At 34.4% G+C, this 18,747-nt stretch overlaps 1 protein-coding gene across 1 annotated transcript; it reads left to right on the plus strand.

Annotated features, from left to right (window-relative positions):
- Positions 1 to 4,775: 4,775 nt before the first annotated feature.
- LOC106837453 (killer cell lectin-like receptor subfamily F member 1) lies at positions 4,776 to 17,183 on the plus strand. The gene is made up of 6 exons (XM_044756058.2): positions 4,776 to 4,905; positions 6,854 to 6,982; positions 11,441 to 11,595; positions 12,408 to 12,520; positions 14,943 to 15,086; positions 16,831 to 17,183. Exons 1-5 carry the CDS (start codon positions 4,794 to 4,796, stop codon positions 15,073 to 15,075), a joined length of 642 nt encoding a protein of 213 aa, XP_044611993.2. The 5' UTR covers positions 4,776 to 4,793; the 3' UTR covers positions 15,076 to 15,086; positions 16,831 to 17,183.
- Positions 17,184 to 18,747: the final 1,564 nt, after the last annotated feature.

An 18,747-nucleotide genomic window follows, 5' to 3' on the forward strand; every position in this document is an offset into this window, starting at 1 on the left:
ATCAAAGAAAAATTCTCAAGAGAAATTTAAAAATATTTTGAACTAAATGATAGTGAAAATGCAACTTAGGAATTTTTGTGAGAGGCAGTGAGGCATACTTAGAGGAAATTTCATATCATTAAATGAATATATTAGAAAAGAAGTAAAATCTAGAATCAATAACCTAAAATTACCTTTAGGAATCTAGACAGGGGGAACAATTTAAATCTAAAAGAGGGGCCTGCCCTGTGGCTGAGTGGTTAAGTTTGTACCCTCCAGGATTTCACCGGTTCACATCCTGGGCACAGACATGGCACCACTCATTAAGCTATGCTGAGGCGGCATCCTACATATAACAACCAAAAAGACCTACAACTAGAATATGCAAGTATGGTCTGGGGTGTTTTGAGGAGAAGAAGAGAAAAACACAGATTGGCAACAGATGTTAGCTCAGGTGCCAGTCTTTAAACCTAAAAGAAGCAGAAGAAAAGAAATAATAAATATTAGAGCAGAAATCAATGAAATTTAAGACAGAGAAGCAACAGAGAAAATCAAGGAAACCAAAAGCTGGTCCTTTGAAAATATCAATAAAATTTATCAAACTCTAGTCAGGCTAAGAAAAAAGAGAGTTAAATTACCAACATCAGAAATAAGAGATTTCATGAGATTAAAAAGATAACATAGGAATACCACAGACAACTTTAGTCTCAAAAATTTGATAACAGATGAAATGAACCAATTCCTGGAAATACACAAATTACCAAATTCACACAAGGAGAATTAGATAAATTGAATAGCCTATATCTATTAAAATAATTGAATCAATGATTAGTAACCTTCCAAAATAGAAAAAATCAAGGCCAAATAGTTTCACTGGTGAATTCTATCAAAAATGTAAGAAAGATGTAATATCAATTCTCCACAATCTCTTAAAGGAAATAAAGCAGAACACTTCTCTAACTCATTTTATGAAACCAGCATTACTATAATACTGAAAGCAGATGCAGACATTAAAAGAAAGTAAAACCACAGATAATATCTCTCATGAACACACCAACAAACTCCCCAAGAAAACACTAGCAAATTAAATCCAAAAATGTACAAAAGGAGTATACATCACAAACAAATGGGTTTTATTTCAGGTATGCAAGTAGAGTCAACATTCAAAAATCAATAAATGTCAACATGCTAAAGAAAAAAAGGATAAGATCATGTCAACTGACAGAGGAAAAAAATCTAACAAAATCCAATGCCCTTGAATGATAAACACTCTGAGCAAACAGAGAGGAGCTTCCTTGCGTTGATAAAGAACACCCATAAAAAAACCTGCCACTAACATCATATTTCACAGAGACATGATAATTCCCCATTTAGGATCAAGAACAAGGCAAGGATGTCCATTCTCACCAGTCCTATTCAACATTCTATTAGAAGTCCTAGCTCATGCAAGAACAGAAGAAAAGGAAAGAACGGCATACAGATTGGGAAAAAAAAAACACAAAAAACTCTTGGCAGATGACATGATTGTCTAGTTAGACAACTGCAAAGAATCAATATAAAAAATTCTTGGAACTAAAAAGTGAATATAGAAAATTTGCAAGATACAAGGTTAGTATATAAAAATCAATTGCATTTATATAGTCCAGCAAGAAACTGGAATTTAACATTTAAAAATACCATTTACGACAGCATCAAAAAGAATTGAAATACTTAGGTATAAATCTAGCAAAATATGTACATGATCTGTATGTGGAAAAATATGAAATATTGATCAGATGAAAGAAATCAAGGACGATCTAAATCAATAGAGAGATAGTCCATGTTTATGGATTGGAAAACTCACTATTGTAAAGATGTTGATTCCTTCCAACTTCATCTGTAGACTGAAATCCCCCAAAAATCTCTTTAAGCTATTTTATAGGTATTGACTAAATTTATTCTAAATATATGGAAAGGCAAAAAATCTAGACTAGTCAACATAATGCTGAGGAAGAAGAACAAAGTTGGAGGATTCACTTTACCTGATTTCAAGACTTACTATAAAGCTAAAGTAACCAAGACAGAATGGTATTTGTGGATAAACAGACAAATAGATCAATAGAACAGAATGGAGACCCCCAAAATGGATTCATTTTAATATAGTCAACTCCTTTTGAGAAAGACATAAAGGCAATTCAATAGAGACAGACTGTATATACACATATACACAAATGATGCTGGAACAATTGGATATCCACATATAAAAATAAAAAGAATCTAGACATAATCTTTACACTTTTAACAAAAAATAACTCAACAATCATAAAACTAAATGCAAAATGAAAAACTCTAAAACATCTGGAGAAAACAGGAGAAAATCTGCATAACCTTGATTTGATGAGGAATTTTTAGATACAACACCAAAAGTACAATCTATGAAGGAAAAATAAGTTGGACTTCATTTAAATTAAAAACTTCTGCTCTGCTAAAGACACTTTTAAGAGAATGAAAAAACAAACCACAGACTCGTAGAAAATATTTGCAAAACAGATATCTGATAAAAGGACTTGTATTCAAAATATACGAAGTTCTCAATATTCAACAGTAAGGAAACAACTCAATTCAAAAATAGGCAAAAGGTTGGAAAAGACACTTCATCAAGGAAGATATACAGTTGGACGTTTAGCATGTGTAAAGATGCTCAATATCATTGGCATTAGGGAAATTCAAATTAAAACAACAATAAAAAACCACTGGACACTTACTAGAATGCTAAAATACACAAAATTGGCGATACCAGTTGCTGGAGAGGATAGGGAGCAACAGAAACTCTCATTCATTGCTGGTAGAAATGCAAAATGGTATGGCCACTTTAAAAGATAGTTTGGCAGTTTTTCATGAAGCTAAACATAGTCTATTGTGTGATCCAACAACTACCCTCCTAGGTATTTACCCAACTGATTTGAAAACATATCCACACAAAAACCTGTACATGAATATTTATAGCAGATTTACTCATAATTGCCAAAAACTGGAATCAGCCCAGGTATCCTTCAATACATCCATTCAAAGTGAATGGATAAGCAAACTGTGGTACATTTACATGATGGAAACAGCAATAAAAAGGAATAAGCTATCAAGCCACAAAAATATATGGATACATCTCAAATACATATTTCATATTGAAAGAAGCCGGTCTGAACAGGCTATGTTCTATATATAATTTCATATATATAGTATCTACAGAAGGTGAAAATCATCAGGGTTTGTGAGAGGGGTGGGATTGAAAAGTGAAACACAGGGGATTTTTAGGGCCCTGAACCTATTCTATATGATATTGTAATGGTAGGTTCATGATGTTATGCTTTAGTCAAAACCTATAGAATTTTATGGCAGAAAGAGTGAATCTTAATGTATGCAAATTAAAAAAATATTTTGGAGACTGTGGATCCCAGTATGGAAGGCAGAAACTGCCAAAAGGATCTAACTGTATTGCAAATGTATGAAATAGCCTCATTGAAAGGTGTGGGGATAAAGTTTGCTGATCTAAGTAACTTTAGAAACGAGTTGTCTTGACTAAGATGACTTGTGATAAAAGAAACTGTGAGTGAATATTGTACTCTAGTTGATAAAGTAGTTTCCCACGAGGTATGGGATAACAATTCTGAAACTACTAAATATGTATGCTGGAACTGAACAACTGAGTAAACAAATGGTGATGGTGATAGCCATGTCTCTCACTATCGGAGTCGGAGGTTATAGAAATGCGAGGGAGGAGGTTAGCATGATCTATGTTGTAATGTATTAGAGGTGGAGACATCCGTATGAACTCATGGAGCCAACCAAAAGGGTTCCCAATGGGCAAAGCTGGAACAATGTGAGCAATGAAATAAAGTAGTATTAGATTATAACTCAAGCTATAAAGTAAATATGAATGAGTTTTTTTCTGATATAAATGATTGAATAAACATGTAAATGGGAGATTAGACAAATATTCTCTGCAGAAGAATTCTAAGCAGTTTATGTAGATACTCTGTCCTCAAAGGGGTGGACCATAACTCTCCACTTCTTCAGTGTGGGCTGCGTATGTTGATCTCCTTCTAAAGAGTACAGTATGGAAATGGGGAAAAAGGGATAAACTTGCAGTAGATAAACCTGACAAACACTACCACAGTCAAGTGATCAAAGTTAACATCAACGGTGATAAGCCATGTTGATAGTATGTACCCTTCATAAGATGTGATAAGAATGGCGATTTATCTCTGAAGTCTTTCTCCAGAAACCTATAACCCAAGTATAATGACGAGAAAACCATCAGATTAACTCAATTCTGGAACGTTCTACAAAATATCTGACCAACATTCCTGAAAACTGTCAAAAATCATCAAAACAAGAAAAGAATGAGAATCTGTCCCAGCTAAGGAGCCATGAAGACTAAACATATCATGGTATCCTGAATGGCATCCTCGAATAGAAAAAGGTATTAGGTAAAAACTGAATGAAGTATAGGCTTTAATATTAATTAATTATATTTATAATTATATATTGTTAATATTTTTAATAATATTGATTCATTAATTTTGACAAACGTATCATACTAATATAACAGAGTAATAATAGGAGAAGTTGGGTGTTGGGTATATGGGAACTCTCTGTACCGTCTTCACAATTTTTCTGTAAATTAAAACTATCCTAAAACAAAACGTTTATTTAAGTAATGAGGTTCCTGTCACTCATAAACCATATCCTTTGTGGTTTTACAGCTACAGGCTTGTTTTAATGCCACTGACTCTGCTTTTGATCAGGTGATGCCTCTCTTTCCATCTCATTCAAAGATGGATTATTCTATTTATAGGATGTTTGGACAGACACAAAACACAGAGGGACTGATGATGCAGAAGCCAAGGAAACCTCCTTATCATTGCCAACGCAAGTGGACATGCAAAGGTAGGAATCCATAGCCCTCCCATCAGACCACAGATTATACAGCTGGAATTTTCTGTGGATCTTTTAATCCTAGGCTTTTAATGAGAACTTTGAAGAACTTGAACTAGAATCTAATCAGAAAATTTATCTTATTTTGAAATAGTATGTTTACATAGATATCTCCCCACTAGATTGTACAGTTTTCTATCTCCACAACCCTCGCATCCAGCCCAGTTTCTGGTGTGTAGCTGTATATTTATAAATATTGTTAAATTGAATGTAATGGTCAGATTTGACTTGACCTGGGTTGAAGATTATTAAACTATTATAATGCTTATTTTATTGAAGGAAAGTTTATAATTATAAAGATTAGCATCTGAGTTCTGTTTCATGAATTGATATATAACTTTTATCTCAAACATTTGGGAAGATGGCTGCAGTACTCAATCTTGCTTATGTTTCTCCTTTAGACACTCATTTTTGCTATCATTCAATTATTTTGGTACTACCTATATTTTTTCTTCTCACTGAATGTTATCTGTACAATTCAGTCAAAATGTAAGTGAAGGTAAAGGACAAATTTTAGAGGAAATGTTTTGACTAAGCAGTTGATCAACAAATATCCACCCATTTGATTGTTATATGAATTATACTTTTGGAAGAGAAGTGTTAACATAATAAGGGTATTTAATAAGCAGTAAATAAAGCATATTGACTTCTTACTTAGGATCAATATATCCAACCTTTTAAAGATAATTAAATATGTGTTCATGTCAAGATGATTTAAATAGAGATTGTAGACTTCTTTCCCTCACCTTAAGATAATATGTACCTTCAGAATTTTACATTTCTGTGACTCATTTTCAAGTTCATTTGAAAGGTCTGAACTTTTCAGAAGGAAAAATTAATCATTACAGATTACCCTAAATGTCCAAAGTGGCATCAGACTACCCTGAGACTGACCAGCATTGCGCTGGTTCTACTCGCTGCCACAGTGATAGGACTAACAATTCGGGGTGAATATGTGGAAAGCTATATGTTCAACTATAGAGATTAATGTATTTCCTTTGGAGTTTACTTTTATTTCTTTAGCCTTTTCAGAATTATTTTTCACATTTATCTCATATTCTCTTTCATTGTTATTTTAATTACACTGATATTAAATGACACAGTTCCTGATTTCACTAATAATTAGTAATTTTTCCCTGTACAGAGGAGGAATTAAACTTGTTAATTAATAAAGTCTATTCTGCTCATAATTTTAATTAATTGGTAAATAGTGTGGGTTTGGCTATCACAATTCTAGGAACTGAAGTCTTATATTTTAGTGAAAGTACTTAGTTTTATGGAAGCTGATTTGGCCCTTTAAATAAAACTTTTGGACTTTACAGGTTACTTGACATTTTGAAGTTTTTAAAAAATTTATCAGTTACTTTAAAATTTAAGGCCAAGTTAAAGATCTATTTCTAAAATGAACTCTACTTCAATAAGAGCTCTGGATAATTGTATCTGTTATTGTTTCTATTTGTTGTGACCCACTACATCTTAGGAGTTGTAATAAACACGTTATATACATTGTCTTTTGGCCTTACAACAACTCTCAGTCTGTTAAGCATTTCTCTCTTTTAAATAAGGGGAAACTGAAAAACAGAGAGGCTATGTAACTAGTTCAAGATCATACAGAATTCTAACCTATCTAAACAGATGCAAATTTAAGTATGTTTTAATTTTATTTAGATAATTTGTTTCTATTGTTTGTTTCTAATCACTTTTCTATAAGTAGAAATGTCCGAATCTCTAAGTTTATTCATTCTTTGTCAAATTGGAGGGTTGAAATGCTCTAAACAGACCTCCTGTCCACCAGCATTTCATGCATTCCCTTGCAGGTTCACTTTAATGGATAGTTAAAAGGCACAGGCTTACATCTGCAGAAATCTAATTAGTCTTACTATTTTTCTTCATTTCTTAGTAAGTTACCTAAGCATACATTCCTTCAGTGACAACCACAGTGAGATGTTTGGTAGTGAGAATGGAACCAAAGATTGCAATTGTATGAATATTCTTCCCAGGAAACAGCAGGACAATACAAAATCCACAAGTAAGTGGTTTTATTTGATTGTATTGTAGAGGAGGGAAAATTTTTCCTCCACCCTCTTAAGTTTAGTGCTTGGAGCCTGTAAATTAAATGGACAAAGAACCAATTAATGGGACAAAAATATTTATTTGTATGCATAGAAGAGCTAACAAAAGATGTAGCTAGCTCTAAATGGCTAAAGGCTTATATACCTAACTTAGAGGAAAGGGAGGGGGAAGAAATGGCTGGCTTCTGTGGAAAAAATAAATATGTTTCTTTAAGAAAGACAAGAGGGTTTTTGGGTGGGGGATGGTGCAAGGAAATCTACTTTTTAAAAAAGAATTATTTGATTGAGGTCATATTGGTTTATAACACTGTGTAATTTCAGATGTACATTATTGTATATCAATCTCTGTATGCACTGCATCATGCTCACCACCAATAGCCTAGTTTTTATACGTCACCAGACAAGAGGGTTTTTTAGGAGAACAAACTGGAGATAAAGTTTGTGATAGTGTCTGTTTACGCAAGTATAAGCAGTCTTTCTCTCTTCTTCATGGCCATAAAATTCCCCCAGAGAGGGGGTGTATGGTACGTTTCTTCTCAGTCTTTTTCCTGCGAGTAAACCACCTGAAAGAGGGAATTTATGGCGACCTCATTTCTCAGAAGCTTCTACTTTTGGTCAGATAAGGGAGGCTCTGAGGAGGCTTTTTCTTGCATCTCTTTACCTCCAATTCCGGTTCCTGTAAGTCTGTTCAGGTTCACTGCTTAGACTACCGCTTCCTCGCTCACCTTACTGCTGCTAGAACTCTCTTCAAATACACTGTCTCCAATAGCTGGCTTGCTGCTACTTCAAGTGTTGAAATTCCCTTGCTAGGCAACAAACATATCACTGACTATCTCTTGAAAGTTTCAAAATCTTAACTTATTTATTTTACTTCATATATCTATTAGGCATATATAAAATACTTGGTTTACTGACAAGATAGCAAAGAATTTAAGAAAAAGTCCCTGCCCTCAAGAATCTCATGATTGACGTGTGAGATGGCAAAGACAGTCAAATGGCAATGCCACATGTGGTTTAGGCTGAATAAACTCCTTCCTGATAGAGGTCTAGAGTAGCTTCTTGCATTATGCATCAGTGTCTCTAAAGGTGAGGTTAGTACAGAGGGTGGAGTGTGGTTAAGGATGATGTGATAACAGTTTCTGGATGACAGTAGAGTCATATTCCTGGAATACCAATTTTATTCAATGGAAAGTAATCTAGATAGTATCATATTAAATCAAACTCACAAGTACATTAAGGATTAGAATGTAATATTTACATAAGAATTTAAGATGAAATCAATCTTTCAGGAAATTTTGCCTAGGCCCTTAAGGAACAAGTTCAATATCCTTAACTGTTGGAGATGATTTGGTGGATGTAAGGTTCATTGGCCTGAAATAGTTTTATTGCTATGATTGCTTTTTACTTTACTACTCAAGGACATTATACCAGCATTATGCTCCTATATTTACTTATGTAGTATTATATGGATAGTATCCATGTACTATATCCATATATTATTCTATGCAATAGTGATTGCTGTTTTTGTGATTATTGTTTGTTACAATATATGATTAAAGTGTTTTAGATTGTTCTTTCAAAATTATAACGTGAAAAGGTTGAATTATAAGGCATTTGGAGATCAGTATGTCTCACAAAGAAGGGGATTACTAATTGCTATTTTACTGTCATCTAGATCTCCATTCATTCTCTGTGCAGCCAGTAGGATCTTTCTAAAATGCAAATCAGTGACCAGGGCACTTGCATGCTTAAAACTCTCCTGTGATTTTCTCTGGTCCTTAGGACAAAGTCTAAGCACTTTAACTTATTTGCAAGGTCCTCTGCACCTTGATTTCCTACAACAGCAGTCTCATTTCTCACAGTGCAGCTCTCTTTGTACACTAGTCCCCAGCAGCACAAACCTCTGTGAGGTAGTATAATGCAGCATACTCTCTCGACTTTGAGTCTTTGTTCATGCTGATCCAACCCATTCTTTTGAATATTTATCTCTTCATTGCAGTTTCCTACCCTCTGAACCCTTCTAGTATGTGTGCGCACACCATAGTTGAGACTATACATGCTAATATAATATGATAAAATACATATAGCTGATTTTAGTTGCATTTCTTATATGATAGGGCAATTAAATATAAAATCACATATATTGGATATTTGTATTTTTTTTTCTGTATACTGCCTGTTCATCATCTTTGCCTTTTTAAAAAAAAATTACGGTGCTTATTTTTTCTTATTTATAAGTGCTTATTTTAGAATAAGAAAATTAACTTCTCACAAGTTACAACAATTTTCTAAGAAATCTACCAAAACTATAAACTCTTGCACAGTTTAAACATCATGAATTATACTAAAATATATTTCCAGTCCTTATGTTAAATATGGATAATTAGGAAGTGCTTTCTACTTAAATATTGATGATCAGAAGAGAGTGATAGAACACAATATGAAAAATACAACTAATGTGCATGCTTATGATGACACTTTTCCCTTGAGACTTTAGCCTTTATATCCCATCTCTTTAATTGGTCAACTCAGTCTTCCCTGCTGTGGACATTTCTATATTCCTCCCCATTCATGTACTCTTCTAGGCTTCTCTAGACCACCTGGAGGCCTTCTTTCAGTGGGGGTCCCAGCACTACTGCACTCAAGAGCTATTTGTTGACTATTTCCATCATCTTATCTTTGGCATAGCAGTAACAGTCCTGCAGACTCTAAACAACTGTAATTTTCACTGGATGAATTTCCTTCCTTTTACTGCACTGACAGAAGCTGGGGCTTCTTTGTGCCTGTGGTAGATGACTTTCAGGCAAATAAAAAGAAGAGGGAAGTGAATAATTCATGATTTATTTTAGAGGCCAAATGCTACCGTAGCAAAGCATGTCAAGGTAAACATCTGAATGAGCACGACGGCTTAAAGTCATTCGTTTCTGTCAATAAATTATGATAGTAAATTTCAGCAAAACTAAAATTTGTTCCCAGCTTTGGTGTGAGATGTACTATTGGGTATTTTTCCTGGCCAATGCAGTTAAAGCTTAGTTCATTAATACACTATTTCAATGCCCATTTTGTTGTTATTACTTATAAAATAAAATGCCTTGGGAAGAGGGCTTTGAAGAACCAGGGCACTTCACTGATTCAACCAGAAACTTACTATGTGATATTTTCCCCAAATAATATGATTCTTCATACTCTCTCTCAAAGATCTCCCATGGGCTCTAATGGTAAATCTAACTTTTGAGAAGAGTATTTTATAGTTTATATTTTCATATTAGTCTCATTTAATATAAGCAAATCAGGTAAACTTTTACATAAATTTGGGGATATTTAAAAGATATTATGGAACATTTAAGACATACAAAACTTTAAATAGCATACAAGCAATGTTTATATGCCTACTATTCAGCTTAAAATATAAAAAGAATTAGTTCATCTGAAACCTGTGCGTACCAATTTCTGAATATGTTTATTTTGATACTTATTTTAGGTTTGTCTCTTTTCATAGAGGTAAGTCTGATGGTCATCAAGACATATAGATATTGGGGTCACCATGAAAAATTTGTTTTACAAAGTTTCTGATAAAGCGTGTTATGACGGCCCGGCCCCATGGCCGAGTGATTAAGTTCACATGCTTCGCTTTGACGGCCCAGGGTTTTGCAGGTTCAAATCCTGGGTGCAGACATGGTACCTCTCACCAGGCCACACTGAGGCGGCATCCCACATGCCACAACTAGAAGGACCCACAGCTATAATATACAACTACGTACTGGGAGGTTTTGGGGAGAAGAATTAAAAAACAAAAGATTGGCAACAGTTGTTAGCGCAGGTGTCAATCTTCAAAAAAGAAAAACAAGGCATCGTGACGGAGTTTGTAGTTTGTAGAGAAAAAAAAGTGTTATGAAATATATTCTTCTGCATCAAAAAGAGACTCTTAAAAAGACATTTTTTCCACAATAGTTTTCTCCTGATGGCTTTTAGACTCTCTGTTTTACTTTGTTTCCCTATATCCCACCACTTATTAACTATATGACCTTGAATGAGTTACTTAACCTTTAGTTTCCCACTTTATATTTTACTTAACCTTAACTTTACTGTCTTTAATTACAAACTGAGGAAGATGAAGTTAATAATTTTATGTATCTCATAAGTTTCTTGTAAGGAAGAGTATTTCATATAGTACTCATGTGCATAAAGAATTCAGAAACTATTTGAAATATAATAATTACTCAATAAATAATGACTGAATATTTCTGACAGTTATCTCTTCTAAAGACTATTCATCAGTGGAGAGGGAGTTCATTTCTTAAACGGGGGCAAAATCTTTACTTTTAAGGAAACAATTTACAAAATTAGTGCAAAAATTGTTTTCAATAATTAAATCTTGTTCTCATTCCTATTTCTTCCTATTTTCCTATTTTCAGCAAACTCTAGGCTAAATTTATGCCCCAATGACTGGGTACAGAAGAAAGGGAAATGCTATAACTTTTTCAAAACCTTTAATTCATGGATCAATAGCCAAAAATCCTGTTCAATAATGAAATCACATCTTTTGATGATCCAAGACAAGGCTGAACTGGTAAGAGCTAATTTGCCATGAAAATTATCACTTTAACAACTGGGAAAAATAGGTGCATGCTGTAATAAAAGAATTATAGCACTAATAATTACTGCCATTTATGGAATTCCCACCATATGCCAGGCACTATGGTAGACATGTTATATAACTTGGTGCTCACAATAACCTTATCTGAGAAGCAGTATTTTCCCCATTTCCATGAGAGGAATCTATAGAACTTGACAGGTTGTATAAAGTTGCCTACTTCACTCTTCAAGCAAATGACAAAGTTAGAATATCAATGCTATCCTCGAACATTATCTCCCGGAGAGAAAGATAGGAGCTCTTTCAGGTGCTGATCAAAAGCATTACCAATATCTGGCAATATTCCTCGTATCTTGGGTAAGAGAGTTGGGGCTCCTTAGTTTCATTTGTGTGTAGTTTCACCTTAGGCATCAGTTTTCTCAAGACTGCACCATTGGTAGACAAAAGCAATCCATGGATAGCTGTTGGTCTTTTAGGCAGACTCATTCATTCCTAGCTTTTGCTTCACATCCTCTTTGTGCCCCTTCGTCAGTTGCTATTTATATCACCACCCTCAGGAATTCCATTAAGCAGCACATGTCCTCACATAATGTATGCAAGAGTCATGTATTTTGAATATCTTCCTATCAATATCCTTCCCTAAATGTATAGAAAACCTCCTCAGCTTTCTTAAGATTTTCCTGATTAGAGAGATCAATAGCAAAACCTTTACAGGTCTGGACAAAAGTTCTAAGAGGCTATTTTAATAGATTTAACTCAGTTAATTTCCTCTGGATCTTCTTTCACAGGATTTCATACAGAGTAATATACAAGATGGAATTTACTTTTGGATTGGATTGAACATTACACATCCACAAAAGACACGGACCTGGCTGGATGGCACCCCATTAAATCGACAGTTGTGAGTGTTGGCATTTAAGTACCATGGGGGAATATGAGAGCTGAGCAGCCAATCCCTACTGGGGGCTGCTTGAAAGTCCAAGTAGCCAGTTGGTTCCTAAAGATTGAAGACTTTGATGTTTGTTAATTTGCAAATAATTAGGAAATTTGCCTTAGAGAAATGAAAACTCCTAAACTGATTTATTTTCATAATGAGCTTTCTTTTAGTTTACCTATAATGGGAGAGGTATAAATGGAAAATTGTATTCAATGTAAATTTATATAAATTTATGAAGTATTTCTTACAGGTTTGCAGAATAATGTTTAATTTGATTAGTAGAAGAACTTCAATTATTGGGAAATATTAAAAAATAAGTTATACATAACGCAACAAATAACCGTTTGACTGTTTTTTAATTCTATCGCCCCAATTAACAATATCTGTATCTATTTTTGTGTCCCTCATTCATTTCTGCTTAAATTCCATGAATAGAGATTGCTGAATCTTTGGGGATTATGTGCAAATCCCCAAAACATAGGCAGAAAGTCTGAGGGGTCCAGGGCGAAAACTACTCTTAGCATCAAGGTTGTGGGGATCATCAAAAGTTAATTAAGCTTTTTTAAAATTTTTAATTTTGTAATGTCTCTTAAAGAGATGTGGATTTAAGGAGATTAGGAGGAATATAAATCTTCTGGAGTGACACAACACGTCCACTGGGCTGGCTGAGGGGTAGTAAAAAAATACTCTGAAACAGAAAGTCACCCCACAAATGAATACTCTTACCCAGCGACTATTTACAGCATCTCCAGAGGGGAAGGAGGCGGGGAGAGGGCAAAGGGGTAAAAGGGGACATTTGTGCAGTGACAGATAGAAACTAGACTTTTGGCAGTGAATATGATGTGGTCTATACAGAAGCTGAAATATAATGATGTGCACCTAAAACTTATATAGTGTTATAAACCAATGTGATCTCAATAAAAAAATAAAAAATAGTAAATAAGTAAAATAAAATTTACACTCTATACCCACCCACGCATGCTTTCTGTACACCACAAACAAAAAACCCAGAAATTTTGTTTGATTATTTCTAATAAAAACCTATTAGCATATTTTTAAAGAGATGTTCTGTCAACCTACACACAAACTTTCTCAGATTTATTAATTTGCTGATCTGGGTTTTAAAATCGAGTAGTTCCTGACTTTTTTTAGACGACTTGTGGCTTTTTTGTCTAACACAGGAAAAGTTGGTTTTAACATCGTGGAAAAACAGAATTTAGAGGAAGTTCCCTTCTTTTGTGTTAAAGCTGAAGGATGTGCATATTATGAACACATATGCAAAGAAATTCTTTTGTTGAGGTGTCTACGTGAGTTTAAAACATTTCAGAAAGGAGGGAGATCTCGCCTTTTCCTCACTCTCACTCCTTGCCTCAGTCCTGTCTGGGGTTACTGTTGCCATGTTCAGCATGTAAAGACAAGATGCATCAAAGAGCATTCATCTTTCTTAGAATCTCTTTTAGAAGCAAGGAGATTCATCACAGACAGTGAGGGAAGATTTTGAAAAGTGTGGCATTTGGGATTTAAGTCTGGAAGATGAAAAGGTTAATAGTTTGATTTACTCTCTACAGGAAATTAATACTTTTTGAAAACTGTGCATACTTTTGAATGTGTTGATATTACTAAATCTTAAAATGATAAATATGATATTGTCTGCTATAGAGTTTGTATCATTCAATTGTTGAAGAATTTTTAGAGTAACAAAATGAATTTTTCTCCTAAAATGGCATAATTGTCCTCTGTCTTAGTATAACAAAATACCACAGACTGGATAGCTTATAAACAACAGAAATTTATTGATCACAGTTCTGGAGTGTGAGATTCCAAGATCAAGGGAGCCCTGTTTTGGTGAGGGCCCTCTTGCTGACTGGTAGCTGACACTCTCTTACGGTGTCGTCACAGGGTGCAGGGGCTAAGGATCTCTCTGGGGTCTCTTATGTAAGGAGCTAATCTCATTCGCGGGGGTTCCATCCTCATGACTTAAGTACCTCCCAAAGGCCCCGCTTCCTAATACCATCACTTTTAAGGGTTAGAATTTTGACATATGGATTTTGGGGGCGTACAAACATTAAGATGATAGCAGTCCTCTAAGAATTTTATCTTTCATGTGAACTCAAGGAATTGAGAAACTACTGTTTCTTGCTCACATTGTTATTTCCATTTTAATTCCATGCAGTGTTTCCATCTACAAATGACAATTTTTTTTTATTGCATTTTGGAGCAATTCTAAGCAAATCATTTACTAATGTACATTTCCTGTCCAAATATGACAATACTTTAGATCTCCAGCTTGAGGAATACGTTCTTCCTAAGAAGACGGAAAACACACAAAATACACACAGTTGTGCTCTTAGCAGAGTGAGGACAGAGTGTCCCTTTTCCTCTACAGATTTCAAGTCATGGGCCAGGTTGAAGATAACTCCTGTGCTGTGATAACAAAGAAGGGTGTTTTTTCTGAAAAATGTCTCATTCAGAGTTACTGGATTTGTCAAGATGTGATTTCTTCGGACAATGACCTCTGAATTCAACACAGGTATCCTCTTCATTCAAAAAAGTTCACAAAAACTTTTTATTTATGTATTTTTGTAGAAGCGGTTTGTTTCTACAACAAATGTTATGGTGGTAAATGATAATGGTAGATTTGTGTTACTGTAAATGCAGGCAATCAGCCTTAACTGGTCCTTAGCTTCACCTGGTCACTTGTACTGTATTTCCGTAGTCATCTGCCATTCGTGATAGTGGCTATTTCAGATGGAAACCATGCTTTTGTCTCCTCTATAATTCTCTCCCTACTTCTCTCATTCACCATTAGCAGAGGAGCTTGTTCTCTTTTCGTTTTGTTTTGTTTTTAAAAAGAAGTCCTCAGATGATATATTTCCTGAACTTTCTACCACTGAGTTTACACATTGGTCTGCATCGTACTTACTACTTTTTTCTCTCTTCTTATTTCCAAAAAAGGAGTATCCTCTTTTTGTCTAAATTGAACTCCCAAGTTGTCAGGATTGTATCCTTTTTAGTTTTTTCAAGGAGATCCCTTCATTAATTATCTCCCTAATCTCTCTCTTCTTATGCCTCCTTTCCTATCAGCAATTAAACATATGAGAGCCACAAGAAAATTTCCCCTTAACCACATGTGGCTTCTGGTTTCTGGCCAATTTCTTCCACCTCTTTTTAAGTTGAACTTCCTAAAAATTGGTTATACTTGCTTTCCCCCTCTTTCTACCTCTTACTCCAAGTTCTTCTAAAATCTGGCTTCTGTTTTTCTTACTATTTCACCAAAGTGTTCTCATCATTTCACCAATGACCTTCTTCTGGCAAAATACAGTGAGGACTTTTTAGCTTTTACTTTAACTCTCAACAATATTGCTCATTACTGACCTATTCCTTTCCAAATATTCTCTACCCTCAGCACCTGTGATGCAGTGTTCTCTCAAATTTCTATCTGCCTCTTCAGTCATTCCTCCTCAGTCATTCCTCCTCAGTCTTTTCTATAGCATCTGTTTCCTCTTCTGATCTCTTAAATATGGGTATTCCTCAGAATTTTGTGTGGATCCTCTATCATACACAATTCTTGGCTGAAGTCATTCACTCTATAACTTCAGTTGCCATCAATTTATTGATAAATTCCATACCAATATTTCTAGCCTAGACCTTATTACAGCTGGTTGCCCATCGGACATCTCTATTTGGACATCTCAAGGTCTATCGATCTTTACCTGTTAAAAATTAAACTCATTAATTTAGTGAATGGTAGTGACATGCCCACACTAGTCCAATCCAGAGTCCTTGGAATCAATCATGACTTCTTCCTTCTTTTCACTCTCAATGTTCAAACACTCATTTAAGTCCTGTCAATTTTACCACATAACTATTTCTGGAATCTACGTATCTTCATACGGACCTTATCATCCTGAATTGCTGCACTAGTCTTTTTCTCTGCTTCTAGTTTTTCTGCCAAGGTCTGTTCTCCATATCGTGACCATAGAGACGGTCTAAACCTCATCTCAGACCACATTACTCAGTTACTTACTTCCCTTCAGTGGCGTTTCATCGCTTAAACCCTTTTCCATCTCCTGGCAGACCCTTTGTGCCTTGGCTTCTCTTCATTCCTCTCCCACTTCCATACTTATAACAATGGAGACACAGTAAACTTTGTTCAGTTCGTCAAATGTGTTACGCTTTCTCTTGCCTCTAATCTAATCATATGTTGTTTGCCTTAGTTTAACAAACATTTTTCCCTTTCTTGCTCAACTGTTTAACTCTTGCTTATTCTTCAGGTCCCAAGTGAAATACCATTTGGAGGAAAATGTTTCCTTGACCATTCTCCACTCCAGACTGAGTTATAAAGATTTAATATATATTTTCATAGCTCCCTGTACTTATCTAATCTTAATATTGAATGCTATTTTTGGGCCATTGTTTGCTTAATTATTTGTATTTATTAATGCACTGTAAGCTCTGTAAGGTCAATAGTCTTCATCATTGTATGGAACAAGGCGCCTGATGGATAATGAATGATAAATAAGTACTTGTTATATTGTTGAGTATTGTTTGTAACACGTTCAATTGTTTCCCCAGCACAACTTCCCCAATGTTAGGTTTACATGGGTTAATAAATAAAATTTCCCACACTTTTTGTTTGTTTTTGTTTTTAGCAGAGAGAGTAATACATTAATGTTTGTTAATTAAATGTAAGTTCACCAATAGGAAACTTTCTTCAAGACCTTGGATCCACTAAGAGTAAAACTAAAAGTTCAGGTATAAATTAAAAGAGAAACATTTATTTTAAATTCATATGTGTAAACAGAATTAATTATAATTTATAAGAAATGAAATATAAAACCTTCAAGTCACTTAAAATATTAAACATACCTGAAACCAGAAAACTCCTAGAACAAAACATAGTTGGTAAACTCTTTGACATCAGCATTAGCAATATTTTTATGGATACATCTCTTCAAGCAAGAGCAGCAAAAGCAAAAATAAACAAATGGGACTACACAAAACTACAAAGCTTTGTACAGCAAAGGAAACTATGAACAAAACAAAAAGGCAACCTACTAAATTGGGGAAGATATTTGCAAATGACATATCCAATAAAGGGTTAATATCCAAAACATTAAAGAATTCATACAATTCAATATGAAGAAAAAATTAATTCAATTAAAAAATGAGCAGAGAACTTGAATAGACATTTTTCCAAAGAAGACATACTGATGGCCAACAGGTAGATGAAAAGGTGTTCAACATCACTAATCATCAGAGAAATGCAAATCCAAACCACAATGAGATATCACCTCACACCTGTCAGAATGGCTATTCAAAAAGAGAAAAAATTAACAAGTGTTGGTGAGGATGTGGAGAAAAGGGAATCCTCATGTACCGTTGGTGGAAATGTAAGTTGATGCAACCACTAGAGAAAAGAGTATAGAAACTCCCCCCCCAAATTAAAAATAGAACTATGACATGATCCAGTAGTTCCCCTCCTGGGTATTTATCCAAAGAAAGCAAAAACATTAATTCAAAAAGATATATACATCTCTATGTTCATTGCAGCATTATTTACAATAGCAAAGATATGGAAGCAACCTAAATGTCCAATGATAGAGGAGTAGATAAAGATGTGGTGTATATATATATATATACATATACATATATGTACATATATACATATATATGTGGTGTGTATGTATGTGTATATACATACATATATATGTGGTGTGTGTGTGTATATATATATATATCAGCCATAAGAAAATGAAATTCTCCCATTTGTGACAACATGGAGGGATCTAGAAGGTACTATGCTAAATGAGATAAGCCATCCAGAGAAAGAATACTGTATGATTTCAATTATATGTGGCATCTTAAGAAACAAAACAAATGAAGAAACAAAACAAAACAGAAGCATACTTACAAACACAGAGAACTAATTGGTGGTTGCCATAGGGGTGGAAGTGGGAGGAAGGGAAAAATAGGTGAAGGTGATGAAGAGGTACAAACTTCCAGTCATAAAATGAATGTCACAGGAATGTAATGTGCAACATAATAAAGAATAGAGTCAACAATATTGCAATAACTTTGTATGATGAGAGATGGCTACTAATCTTATAAGGGTTATCATTTTGTAACGTAAATAAATTTCTGCACCTGAAATTAACGCAATATTGTATGTCAACTAAATGTCAATTAAA

This window comes from Equus asinus, chromosome 22, assembly GCF_041296235.1.
Source record: "Equus asinus isolate D_3611 breed Donkey chromosome 22, EquAss-T2T_v2, whole genome shotgun sequence".
Taxonomy (NCBI): domain Eukaryota; kingdom Metazoa; phylum Chordata; class Mammalia; order Perissodactyla; family Equidae; genus Equus; species Equus asinus.

Bases quoted from the DNA above. Each gene is read 5' to 3' on its own strand.
- LOC106837453 (XM_044756058.2), top strand. From the start codon at position 4,794: ATGGATTATTCTATTTATAGGATGTTTGGACAGACACAAAACACAGAG. The intron at 6,983-11,440 runs GTAAGTGGTTTT...TCCTATTTTCAG, and splicing joins GGACAATACAAAATCCACAA to CAAACTCTAGGCTAAATTTA. The intron at 12,521-14,942 runs GTGAGTGTTGGC...TTTCCTCTACAG, and splicing joins ACCCCATTAAATCGACAGTT to ATTTCAAGTCATGGGCCAGG.